At 47.4% G+C, this 13,043-nt stretch overlaps 4 protein-coding genes across 4 annotated transcripts; 1 reads left to right on the forward strand and 3 right to left on the reverse strand.

Moving 5' to 3' along the window:
- Nucleotides 1–957: 957 nt before the first annotated feature.
- MCYG_02176 (conserved hypothetical protein) lies at nucleotides 958–4,818 on the reverse strand (the record flags this gene model as incomplete). The annotated part of the gene is made up of 6 exons (XM_002849196.1): nucleotides 958–1,115; nucleotides 1,177–1,605; nucleotides 1,680–3,115; nucleotides 3,806–4,018; nucleotides 4,128–4,455; nucleotides 4,588–4,818. 6 exons carry the CDS (start codon nucleotides 4,816–4,818, stop codon nucleotides 1,026–1,028), a joined length of 2,727 nt encoding a protein of 908 aa, XP_002849242.1.
- Nucleotides 4,819–6,692: 1,874 nt separating this feature from the next.
- On the reverse strand, nucleotides 6,693–7,397 carry MCYG_02177 (conserved hypothetical protein; the record flags this gene model as incomplete). Its single annotated transcript, XM_002849197.1, has 2 exons — nucleotides 6,693–7,196; nucleotides 7,374–7,397. 2 exons carry the CDS (start codon nucleotides 7,395–7,397, stop codon nucleotides 6,693–6,695), a joined length of 528 nt encoding a protein of 175 aa, XP_002849243.1.
- Nucleotides 7,398–7,711: 314 nt separating this feature from the next.
- MCYG_02178 (conserved hypothetical protein) lies at nucleotides 7,712–8,035 on the forward strand (the record flags this gene model as incomplete). The annotated part of the gene is made up of 1 exon (XM_002849198.1): nucleotides 7,712–8,035. One exon carries the CDS (start codon nucleotides 7,712–7,714, stop codon nucleotides 8,033–8,035), a length of 324 nt encoding a protein of 107 aa, XP_002849244.1.
- Nucleotides 8,036–8,466: 431 nt separating this feature from the next.
- Nucleotides 8,467–12,913, reverse strand: MCYG_02179 (canalicular multispecific organic anion transporter 2; the record flags this gene model as incomplete). The annotated part of the gene is made up of 5 exons (XM_002849199.1): nucleotides 8,467–8,564; nucleotides 8,627–9,706; nucleotides 9,782–9,850; nucleotides 9,919–11,316; nucleotides 11,422–12,913. 5 exons carry the CDS (start codon nucleotides 12,911–12,913, stop codon nucleotides 8,467–8,469), a joined length of 4,137 nt encoding a protein of 1,378 aa, XP_002849245.1.
- Nucleotides 12,914–13,043: the final 130 nt, after the last annotated feature.

Genomic DNA, 13,043 nt, shown 5'->3' on the forward strand with positions numbered 1-13,043 from the left:
TCAGTTCGAGTTTGTTAACTCGGAAGGCCTTATTTATACTATACTTAAGAGATTTTTTTTGCCTCTCATGGCCTTTAGTGCAATAGAGAGGGTTTATATTCGCCCCTCTGCTTATTCCAACTATAACTAGCAAGCCTAGCAATCTTCCAAATGTTAACAATTATGATTTCGAACTTCATGGTACATGCTAGTAGCTCTTGATTGGGCTATAAAAAGGCTTATGGCGAGGCTGTTTAGATAATATATGTTGTTCATAATACACTGATACCCGGGTGCTGACCATGGCCGTTATTGATGGAAAAGGTACTGTATATTTTGGACACGCACTCGTATAAACCAATTTTTGTATCTTTTCGAGAAATAGAAGTACCACAAGCATCAATGAGAAAAGTGTCTACTACTACCCTTTCGAAATATATATGGTGACAGTATTCAACTATTTATGATAGTCTCCAGCATGCTATTCAGACGGTTCCATTTTCCATTCCTACATTCAACCCTACGTATAACTAGTATTGATAAAGAAGTTATTATTCCATCGTGGAATTCCGCAGTAGCAATACAATGCTCCAAGATGCATGGATTAACTAAGACATATACTATGTATCTGCCCATAAAAACTCCTGAGAGATTCCATTTCCTTTCCCCCTCCCCTCTCCCCTCCAGATAAAAAGAAGAAAAAGCAGCACGGTCGGGTTTTTCACAATTCACGAAGAAATATGGGTATACAATAATACAGGCAGACAGAGGTAGGTAGGCAACCAAGTCAAGTGGAAAGGGAAGCACTGGGGCAGAGAAGGGGAGGGTCTGTTTTCAGTATGGCATGGCATGGCTGGAACCTGTATGAGAAAAGTGGCAGGCAGGCATTAATTTAGGTATATGAAAGAAGAAAGAGAAAAATGAATATTTCTTCCCAGCCCCTAAATGAACCAACGTTTGAATCTTCCCGTGCTGGCAGCCATATTGACACTCTATTACAAGAAATAGATCGTATCAAGGACATTACTATCATAATAATCATCAGTTCAAGTTCGTCTCCAGCCAAACCGTTTCCGTCCTGGATCTGGAATGCCGCTGGCAGATGCTTCCACTTGCATGCTCCGGCTATAGAGTTCCTAGATACCCTGTCAGTATTGTGCATTTCGGTATGAAGAAGCAAATATATTTAGTTCTTACCTCTTCATCTCCTGCGAATTTTGCTTCTAGGATCAACCATTGCGTAATATCGTGTTTGTTATAGGCAGGGAATGAAGTTTTCTGACTCTGTTGAATGGAGAGGATGACATCTCCCATAACTTCGAATTTCCGCCAGTTAATTCGGTCTCCGTTTGCACCAACAAAGGTCTTATTACCCTCCTCTGCTGACACCAGGTCGCGAAGGTGGAGGGGTAGAAATGGTATCCTTTCGTTGAAGGAATTTTCCCACGCGAGTCGATATGCAAAATGACTCTTTTGCGTGCTCATGAGTATCACTACACTCATAAATTGCTTTTGCAGGGTTGGAGGCACTAGTTCCCGAGTTTGTGATAGCCTCGAAACCGGTGTGCCGTTTAATCCTGCAATAACTGCGCCTAGCGCATTATAGTTGTTTAGTTGGCGGAGTTTCTTTTATATGGAGCCATTAGCCGAGAGCAAGTTAAAACGGAAGGCTGGATGAACGGAGGTCTGGGAATACTAACCAATGATATATTCATAAACTTCTCCAGCGCTTGAGCCCTGTGCTTTGCCTTATCTCGAAGCAATACCATGCTAGCAACGAAGAAGGCAAGGTGGTTAAATGATTTGATCATCCTATTGACATTCTCCAGATAGGCAGCCGATTTCCCTTTGTTTGGGCCAGATAAACTGACATGTCGAATGAGTTCGCGCGGCCGGAAGGAACTGTACATGATCCAATCCATACGTGTCACTTCTCGGGCAAATTCTTCATCGGGGATGTCCATAAATATGCGCCATTGGGTTTTTGTGAGAAGGTTTCGCGGTACTATTTCGAGCTTTTGGGCTTCCTGTTGAGCAGACTCAACGCTGAGCAAGGTCTTGAATGATTGGCTCGAGATACTGCCTGCCCTGTCTGCGCTGGATGTGGTGGACAAGTTGGAGTTTTGGGATGAATGGTCCAGGTCCACCTCACTAACGTTGAAGTTACCCATCGATTGAGACATACGATTCGACGAGCCCTGGTAAGATGTATCCATAAACGAGTCGCTGGGTTCAGGTAAGGAATCCTCATCGTTGTATGCCCAGCATAGATCGTCATCTTCAACGAACTTGTCGAGGTAGGCATTCATCTCCTTTGCAGCAAAGGCGAACACGATGTTCTTCTCCAGCGAGGTAATGAAGTTAGTTAACAGTCTCCGGGACTTGGCTCCGGCAAAATCTCCTGGATACTCTGAAACCCATTGTGCAAGGACGTTGAGAAATCTGAGTTGGTCTGCGTGACGAGTGAGCAGTGGTGACCGACTGCAGTTGATATGTTCGAAGCGAGCAATTATGGCAGTGAGGACTTGGAAAGGTGTGGCGAATTTTCGATATAGACAGAGAAATATGGGAGGGAACTTTCCATCTTGTTTGGACAAGGGCAAGGAAAGGAGCCTGTCGACTAGTTCATCGAGTGTTGAGCCGGTATCGTCCTGCTTGTCCTTTGACTGGTTCTGACTTGATGGGCTACCGGCTGATCTTGAGTCTTCTAGCTCATCATCCATATCAAGGAAACTGCTGAAGGCGTCCGAGCCAGCGCTGTGCCTCCACGTTGTCCTCAGATTCCGATACCTGGTCTTTCCCGGCGGTGAATCTTCGATGATGGTCTCTGAGGTACTGCGGTTCGATATCGTACTCCCGGGCGGTGTTCTTGGCGGCACGGGCTGGGAGTTGCTGCGAGCATACCTCGAACCGTGGGCTCCAGGTACTAGGGTCGAGGTGCTGGACGACTCAGCGTTTCCTCCTCCGCCAGATCGGTCGGATCTCGTGGTATCGCTGGTCGACGGCCTGGGATTCTCGGAGCTCGCCCGAGTGTGAGGTCGATTGCGGGGGACGGGTTGGCGAGGTAGAAGGGTACTAGAGGGTGTGAGGTTTGGAGAGGAAGAAGGTGGCAAGCGATCTGTGGAAGAAGCTACATCTGCAAGGGAGAGCATCGAGAGGGGTCAGCTAAAGAGCAAGCCAGCGTGAGGTGCTTCAATAAACAGAGGAGAAAAAAACGAATAGATAAATGTATCATTCTCATTCACCCTCCCCCCTTTCAAAGGCCGTTTTAGCAGAGAGGGAGAGAGAGAGAAAGAGGAGAAAAAAAAAAAAACTGCAGACAGGATGGACGACCAGGCTCGACTCTGGGGGCTGCGAACTCATAGCCAGGGGGCTAATAGCGCAAGACTTCTTGTTGGGCGGTGCGAGGCGTGGGTGGAGAAAGCCGGGAGCGAAATTAGCGTGATAGACAGGGGGAAAAAGCACCAAAAAGCCCCGAGATAAGCCAGAGCCTTGGATGGAAGAGAAGAAGGGGCAAAGGCTGGGAGTGAGATGACGCCCTTTGGTTGAAGAGATCCTCTTTCTGACAGCGATCTAGATGGTTGACTGGCTTATGTTGATGATGTAGTTTCTCGACCTTGACTTCCCTCAGGCCACATGACAAGAGGTCTTGACATGTTTATCTGAGAGTGTGTTTTCTTTTTCTTCTTTTTTCCTCTCTTCTTTTTTTTTCAGGAGGAAAAGGGGGGAAACCAGGACACAGCAAAAGAAAAAAAAAAGATAATAGTAATAAAAATCCGCGACAATATAAAAACATTATAAGAGAGAAAAAAAAATACAGACATACCTGCACTGCGCATGATGATGGCTCGGAGAATGGTTGAGATGCATTTTTTGTGGGATTCTGGCAGGCTGGCCGAGATTCTCTGCACCTTTAACCCTAGGAGTGACCGGCATGCTTGCACTAGGGTTAAAGGGTCATGCTGGGATTCGTGCTGAGGCCCGTCGCATTTGCATGCTATCACAAGGAAAGGGATGTTCGTCGACTTCCGTAGAGCATCTGGTTTGAAGCAGGTTTAGCAAGAAGTCCGGTCGTGGAAGCTGTACCTGTCACGGATACACGGAGGAACGAAAAGTAAGCAACCAGTAAAGCAGGTCGAACTCCTTACCTAGAACCTGTGGGTACTGGGAAACGGTCCGCAGATCGGTCGAATCGAACAGGCAGAGGACCCCGTCAATGGGAGGCAGAGCCTGCTCGCCCAGAAATTTGGGCCAGATGATGCGGCCGCGGTCGTCCAGGGTGATCTTATGGATGGCGATTTCCAGCAATCGAACCACGTATATAGCCCCATCCATGGACATCTTCTTGATCGATGACCTGACCAACGGCGTCTGCTTCAGGTCCAGCGCACATTTCACGAACGTCGACTTGCCCACTCCCTGGGCGCCCACCACCGCCAAATTCACCTGAGGAAGCTGATGTCCAGACGTAGCGGCCTAGATCCAAAGAAATCGTTAGCAAGGTTGTATTCTAATTTCCCAACATTTAACGGCCTAATCCATTGCATCACGCGATGCATTTCCAAGGGGTATGTTATAGTAAATAAACAACAGAAAAAAAATACTCACCTCCTCCGAGCTTTCTTCGGGTGCCTGACCCGTCATCATCGCCTCGTTCTCTGCGATTGCCGAAAATCCAGCGGTATCCTGCCGGCCTGAGCGGCTGCTCTGAAGGTGTAGCTTGCCAACGGGGGCCGAGTATGTTCTGCTGGGGAGTGACGGGCGAGCAGGTCGTGCAGAAGAGAGACCATCACGCCCAGCGCTGGTTGATCGTGTCCTGGCGAGGTTCAGGGAGGACATTATATATATTCAGGCCGCGTGTGAGAGAGCGAGTGTTGGTTGCTGTGTGTATGTGTGTGAGACAGATGGCGTTTGAGGTAGAGCTCTTCGTCGCAGGAAACTGGTTGCTGGGGGATTTGATCGATATCGAGATGCTACATCTCTCTCTCTCTCTCTCTCTCTCTCTCTCTCTCTCTTGCTATTTCCTTTCCCCAAAAGAGGCCCTGCCCAGCGCTGTTCTACTGATCGTAATGCCCGCTCATCTCCAGGGGACGAATTGGAGTCGCGTTTTTGCTCTCCCTGCTGACAATGGCGAAATCCCAGGTGACGAGTGTGAAAAAAACGCCCCCCTCCTCGGTGGTTTCTTTTTATTGTTGTTAGTGAGGTTCAGGCAAGTCACAGCACGTTCAACCGGTACAACGTCTAGGAATATATAGACAGGTAGATAATATATCGGCAGACAAGGTAGATGACAAGGAGAAGAGGCGAAAAGGTTGGAGTTGATGGTCGTTTTCCTTCTTAGTGAGACAGAAGACGCTCCAGGATTTTTTCTGTAACAAAACATTAAAATAATATTCGGCTTTTCTTTTGGGCGTCTTTTTTTTCTTTTTTAGATGCTATGTGACTAACGAGTAGAGTCTTCTCTCGCCTATTATTATTATTATTATTATTATTATTATATATAGATATATGGCTATATAGGTGTTTCGTAGTTGATCTACAAGACGGGGCAAAGGCTTCAATACATACATTAGACATGTAGCATTTGCAGGATATATAGAGTTGGAAGGCTGGCTCATCTCAGAGTCTTTTCCTGATATCCAATACTCGTCTAGCAAATATTTAGGAGTCATCCTGAATTTGTTGTGTGCGTGTGTGTATAATAAGAGCAATATAGAGTGGTGGCGACGGTCATGTCAGGGGCAAAAGTCGAAGTTGTATACATCAGCCCGACGGGAGATAATATGTGCAACAGGGCCTCCATTCAGCTTCTCAGCTCTTCAATCTGTGCGACGGAGAGGATGGTTTGCTGGGTTGACGAACCCATACTTATCTTTTTTTCTCCATGATAGAGTTGGCTGGTTGGGAGGTTGTCGTCTAATATACACATACTATCGATAATATATGTTTGCGGCGTCAACATCTCCGCAAAAATCTATCGTGGAGACCGGATGACGTTTCTGGGGACAGCAAACTAACTAGCACATGTCGAAGTGTGTCCTAGCTATCGGTTGTCCCACTGTTCGGTTCAGCAGGAAGCGTCTGGTTCGTGGTCCCTTTCCCATATTCAAAAGCTCCATTAAGCCGTTGGACCCCTGAATCTGTTGTGTTTCAAACCACGCCAAAATAAAAATAAATAATAAAAGGTACCTGCGTTTCGGGTCCTCGGTGGCCTCCCCTTAAAAGGGCCAGCAGCCATAATGTGGTGGAGATGTTTTGCCATTTATGTGGTAGGACCAAGGGGTGCCTTCGTGACGTACTATGTAAGAAATCACATCCGGGATATGGTCTTGCAGGGCTTGGGTATAACATCTGCATTCCCCGGATTATTCTTTCATTTCCCTTCACAATTTCACTCCTGCTTGGGCTTAGCTGCACGTCAGCGTCAGACGACAGATCACGTCTAACCGACTCATATCCAATCGGATAAGACAGTCATTTTCTGACCACCGGAAATCGCTCTCGAGGCGAGAGACAAGACTCAGTAGAGTGAGCCTACGAATAGAACCTCGCACATAAAAAAGATAAAAGATTCCATACACCCCACGATCGACGGAATTCAAGCCGTGGTGAATTGGGACTGGACCTGATGTGTCCAGAGGCACCCGATTAAGAGTGCAAATCCCGGTAGGTTGGTAGCTTTTTTCGCCTCTGTTATTTTAGACTAACACGTCCTAACCGGTTCCTGTGGTATCCATATCAATAACAAGAGCAATAAAGCGTCTGAAGGCCTCATCATCAGCTCCAGTGGCGCGCCTCGAAGCACTATCGTCATCGCAGGCCTCTCTCCATTTGCGAACCTTTCCAAGTCCGCGATTAAACCCTTTCTCCGGTGTCCAGGGTCCTCTGCTTCTCCCACCTCCTCTGGATGAATGCGTGCCTCTGCCTCGTCCGCGCCCACGTCCACGCCCCCATCCGTGGCTGTCAGGCTTCGCCTCCTCCACCCATTCCTCTTCGAGGGTCAGGTTGTAAATCTCCCGCAGTCGAGACCGGAATCCGGGGAATCTGCTCCACAACTCTTGTAATTCGGGTGAGCTTTCAAGACTGGAGAACCCCTCCTTCGTGTTTCCATGCCCAGAAACGGCTGTGGGTTGCGCATTGTTAACTGCTGCTGTGATGTCTTCGGCCGGCCTGAGCTGGCTATCGTATTTTGGCAATGCGTTGCCATCACTGCCTCCCTGTAAGTGATCCTCACTCGTTACTGGATCTGGTATTACCGGAGAGCAGGTTGTCTTATGGGATTTGGAACATGCCAAAGAACAACTATAGTATGCCAATTAGAATATATCATTTTATATATCATGTTGCTTCATAGGCTCCGTAAGCTTCATAGCTTGCCAAAAGGAAGAACCTACCTCTGTACGCCACAAGCTGGACATCGGTACTTTGCTTGCTCCTGGGAGCAGACCTGGCACAATACGGCCATCGACTCTATAATAAAAAAACCGGATACTATAGAATCTCCTTCTCTGAGAAGCTGTTATGTTATTTATTCACTATAGAAATAAAAAAAGAAGAAAAAGCTCGGAAAAAAAGAGCGAATGAAAAAGATGTATTTATGACGCTGTTTTAATATAAATGCCAAGACATAATAATATAACTAGTGCCGCTTTAGTTCTTCTTAATATCAAAAAAGAATCTCAAGAAGCATCAAAAGATTGAACAAGAACAAGTCAATATAACAGCACAAATCATGGCAAATATACAACTACAGACACGCTCGATATACCGGGCTATACTACGTGAACTACCTTCTCGGCCTCGCTTCTCGGCCTCTCCTCTCCAGACCAAGATTCGCCAACACCTTTCCACAGCACCGGAAGATAGCAACGCTGCTTGGGCACAACTCGAAGAAGCAGAGCAGTTCACGCAGTACATTAGAGCTCAGAGACAATACGTTACATTGCTGGAGCGATATAACCCCGGAGCGGATATGGATCAGGAAGAACGCGTCCGGTTGACTGCCAGAAGAGTTGGGATGAGCCTACCTATCGAACACAAGGACGAATCTTCGTAAAGAAAGCGCCGAGAGAAATATATGCGGAATGGATACGAGTTTAATATTCACAGTTGAATATAAAGCGTTGCGTATTTGGGTCTTAGAGGTGGCCGGTCGTTGTACGCATCTCTCCTCCCTCTATACATGCCAATTCATCACCTAATATGATATTTCATAGGCATATTGAGCGTATGGAGCAACCATGCTGAAGGACCATTTATACTGTACACTATACTAGACATTCACAATTGATATCAAAATATGCCTAATCTCAATCCCCAAACCTCATCCTTATGTGGCTACCAATAGCCAGCTGCAATTTCTGTGTCACTCAAAATCCACAAGCTTATATCCCAACTAGAACTGTGCAAGATCAAATGCCTTCAGACGACTCAAGGTGCAGAAAGTCTCTCAATTTCCTTAATATCCCCTGATTCTTCACATATTCGTCAGAATATAGCATCTTCTCCGCGCCGGGCAAGCAGGTCTCTGATCAAGCCCTCTTCAACAACTTTTCCCTTGTCTAGTACTATCACAATGTCATAATCTGCGATTGTCAGTATCCTGTGTGCGATGGTCAAGACAGTTTTTCAATGCTGGCCCGTAAACCCGTCTGGATTGCAGCGTCAGTGGCAGGATCGACGGAGGCTGTGGCCTCATCCAGCACCAACACCCGAGACCGACGCAAAAGTCCTCGCGCAATACACAGAAGCTGGCGCTGGCCACGCGAAAGCGTCTCTGCAGGCCGGTCGAGATCAGTAGCAGTGATGCTAGCCCCTAGGAACAATCGTACAGTACATAGGACATCCAGTAGAGTGTCATCAGTATAGCCAGTTTCATCACTATAGAGATGTTGGTCCTTCAACGGCACCAGATTATCACGAAGATTTCCTGCGAACAACCATGGGTCCCGGGGAACAACTGTGACGGCACGTCGAAGTTTGTACAGTGTAACTGAGGTGATATCTACTCCGTCAATCTCTATATGCCCGCCGTCGGCTTCAATCCCACGGATTAGCGCCATCGTAAGAGTGCTTTTACCTGCACCTGTACGGCCCACAATCCCAACACGCTGGCCAGGCATAACGGTAAAGCTGATTTCTTGGAGAGCTGGCTCCAGTTCTGGTGCATACCGCGCTGTATAGTTGTAGAAGGTAATGCCTCCTTTTGATGGCCAGGCGGATGGAATAGGTTCAATAGCTGCCTTGAGCGGACGAGTCGGCTCTTGCTCTATCTTGGTATACTCTAACACCCGCTCTAGTGAGCTGAGATTTTGCTGTATGATGGCATAAACTTGCACCAACCACATAACGTTTTCTGTGATGGACGCAGCAAACGTGAGTACTAGTCCTGCGGCTCCTGGAGAGACAGACTTGCGATCCCATAGGATAAAAGCGCCAGCCAAAAACATAATCAGTGAACTAAGAGTGCCAACGCGTAAAGATAGCCATCCGCTGTTAGCACTAAGTAGCAAGAATGGCCGTGTCTGACGGTCAAGGAGACGCCGGCTCTCTGCAAGGACGGCCGTCGTGTATGCGTAGGCACGGATACTGATATCACCCGCAAGAGTCTCACCAAACTGTTGATAGAGCGGCGACCTCTCGGTATTCTCTATACGCTTTAGATCGCGGGCTCCATGGATGTATATCATGGTCATCATCCCGTAGGCCAGGAATATAAAGACTGCCGCTACCATAAATCCCGGTAGGATGGTCCCGATATATATAGCAACCATAGCTAGTGAGGTAACTAACTGGCACATACTGATCGAAGACATGACTAGAGATTGATCCAGGACTTCAACGTCTTTAGATAGCCGGTTAGTAATTTGGCCTAATGGGGTATTATCAAAAAGGTGAATTTTGCGTAGATAATAGCATCTAATAGTCTGCTGTATATACTACTCGACGCCCTAAGCGCACCGAAAAAGATGCCTAAGTCACATATAAAGGTAATACTGGCATATCCGAGGCAAATTATGCCATAGATGATTATATAGTATTCGGCGGCAACAGCCTTTGCCTCTCTATTATCGTATTGGGACGTCCACTCCTTGATCCAGATATTGGCTCCGAGTGCGGCGAACTGCTGTATGGCAAAGCCACCAAAGACAATAATCCAGAACCCCCAGTGGCCCATGGCCATGATGTATGTCCGGACAACCGGCCAGCCTACAGCACCCTCAAACCGACTTTCCATATATTTGGGTTGGTTCTTGCGGTTCACAGGAATAGAAGACTGCGAATATCCTTCATACGGCTCTAAGCCCTCTGTCACGGCATGGGCCGAAGAACCTGCCTTGGTTGTGCTATCTTGGGGCGTATTATGGTTTATATGCCCATTTGACACCATCTCCTGAGCTGTTCCTTGTGCTTTTACTCTTCCGGCGTCAAGCAAAACCACCCATTTGCAATTCTTGATAGCTAGCCCTGTATTATGCGTCGCTAGAATGCAAGTTCTACTGCGCATGGAGGGCCCTGTAATTGCATGGCGAAAAATGTGGTTTGTAGTACGCCAGTCCAGCGCGCTTAGACAGTCATCGAGAAACACATATCGGCATGGGCTATAGAGGGCCCGAGCCAGGGCAACTCGCTGCCTCTGGCCACCTGATAAACGGCTTCCGTGCTCTCCAGCCAAGGCATTATCCCCGTTATCAAAAAGAGCTAGATCCATTCTTAAATCAACGGCGTGCAACACCGTCTCGTACCTACTAGGGTCAAATGGAAGGTCGAGAACAATATTAGCCCGGATGCTACGGTTCATAATCCAGGGCTCCTGCGGGCAGTAAGCGGTAGCATCAGAGAATGTATCATTAGAGAATATTTGCCCAGGGTCAGTCAAATGATGGGTTGTAGGGCGAGGGAATAGCACTTTGCCATTGAGTAGATCCATCTCACCCAGCAATGCGGGTAGAAGCGAAGTCTTTCCGGAGCCACTGGGGCCGCAAATGATATTTAGCCCATCAGGCTGGAATTGAATATGTAGATTTTCTAACCGTAATGGTAGAACTGGTTGCATGTTCTTCGCTGGCATACCGTCCTCCCTAGCATCGCTGACTGCATTATCGCTCATGGACCACACGAAAGTAGCATCATTGAATCCAACTGTAATTCCGTGAGAATCGGATAACTGGTGGTATTTATCCGTCTCCTGCTCATCTAGGAAACGGCTAATTCGAGTAAGAGAGATATATGCCTGTACCAGAAAGGTAATAGAATCGGCAAGGCGATTCAGTGGGATACGTAGCACTGCGAAGATTGCAAGCGCTGGGAAGGCAATTGCGGTCTCTAGGGCCTGTCCTCAAACAACAGTGTAAAAGAAACAGGGCAAAATAGTAACTAGAAAAGGGAGCGTGTGGAATAGGGTCATAGAAGCAGTCCACCAAACACAACGGGTTTGCATACGCCGCATCTCTATTCCACGACAACGTAGGACGCGATCACGGAGGGGTTCCTCCCAGGCACAAATTTTGATAGTATAGATGTTCTCCAGGAGTTCGTTACTCGCCTGGATCCTAGCGTCACTGGCGGCCAAAACCTGGTTCTGTGTTGCCATAACTCCCCGAGACACCAGTATATTCAGGGGTATTAGAAACATCGCCAGCACACCTAATATGCCGCTCATTCCCAATAATTGGTAAAGCAGATATGTACCAAGTCCCATCTGTACGGGGAAGATGATCCAGACAAAATACAAGCCTGAGCTCATACTGCTAACGAGTTGCGCGTCCACTGACATCAGATTTGTGATGGTACCGATGCTGTTGCTGGCAGAGTTCGCAGAGTCTCCATTCACTCTGGTAGTGCTCTTGCGAAGGACTTTGGCGTAAATCTCGCTTACCAGAACTGTGCGCATTCGTGCACTCATTTGACTTCCTGTCCAGTTACATTGACACTCCGCAAGGGTTGCAAGTATTCCAAAGACCAAGAGTCCACCAACATACGGCCAAATGTAAGAAGTCTTTGTGTCCGACTGAAGTTCCTGGAGAATATAATGGATGAACATTGGGGGCACAAAAACCGTGATACTATTTAGCGTCGCCCATAGTCCTTGAAGAAAAATTCTGTACTTGAATGCAGAAAATAGTCTCCATAGTAGTGGCCAAGAGGGACTGGTCTGGCGCTGGAACCAAGGCAGCACAATAGCAGCGGAGTACTGCCTGTTAATGGAGCCGAGGTCGGAGGGATGAAGAGTCTTTCGGAACGCCGCCCATACCAGCTGGTCCATCCATGAGAACGTTAGCTTTGAAAAGGGGCTAGCAATCTCATCGCATGATGGCTGGCCATTTCCCAAGTGTAGAGACTGACGGGCCACCCTAGGTACCAAACAGTTCATAAGACCAATGAGTGTGAATATCGAAAGGCGAGAAGTGACAATTGTAATATTGAAGCTGTCATGGTCCCTCTGGGAGAAAATTATGCAGGTGATGAAGAGAGTATAGAGCCATTGCCCGGCATAAAGGCAGGCGGAATGCCATTTGAAGCCAAGGCCAGCACTATATAGCCTTCCCACAAGCAGGATGAGGAGATAAACGGAGGATATCGTGGGCACAAGCTCCAGAATGCAGCCACCATGGCTTTCACCACGCAGGACGAATAAGAGTAGAGCAAGCACGAGGTCGGTAAGGAGGAGTCCCTCTATAACAACTTGTAGAGGCCGGATGGTAGCGGATTCTCGTAATGTTGTTTCTGTTTCGTTTTCTTCCGCTATGCCACCAGGAATTGAAGGATGGATGGGTGTATATGGAGGGATATCATGGCTGCGTGACTGAAGATATGATACAGCAAAAACGAAGAGTGAAAACAAGTAGCAGCCCAGCAACGCGAAGTCAAGATGGCAGTGCAATTCACTGCATGTAATAGCAGCACCAGCAGTATACGGCAAACAGGAGGCCATCGCTTGACCGTCAGTGTGCAGTCTGATAAGGAGATAGTTGCATCGTGTAGCAACAACTGTTATTCTAAGTGCATTTTAATATGAGCTCTTTTGGTTAATAAAGCCTTAGGCAGCAGCTTTTTTCCGAGCG

This window comes from Microsporum canis, genomic scaffold (genome assembly GCF_000151145.1).
Source record: "Microsporum canis CBS 113480 supercont1.2 genomic scaffold, whole genome shotgun sequence".
Classification (NCBI taxonomy): domain Eukaryota; kingdom Fungi; phylum Ascomycota; class Eurotiomycetes; order Onygenales; family Arthrodermataceae; genus Microsporum; species Microsporum canis.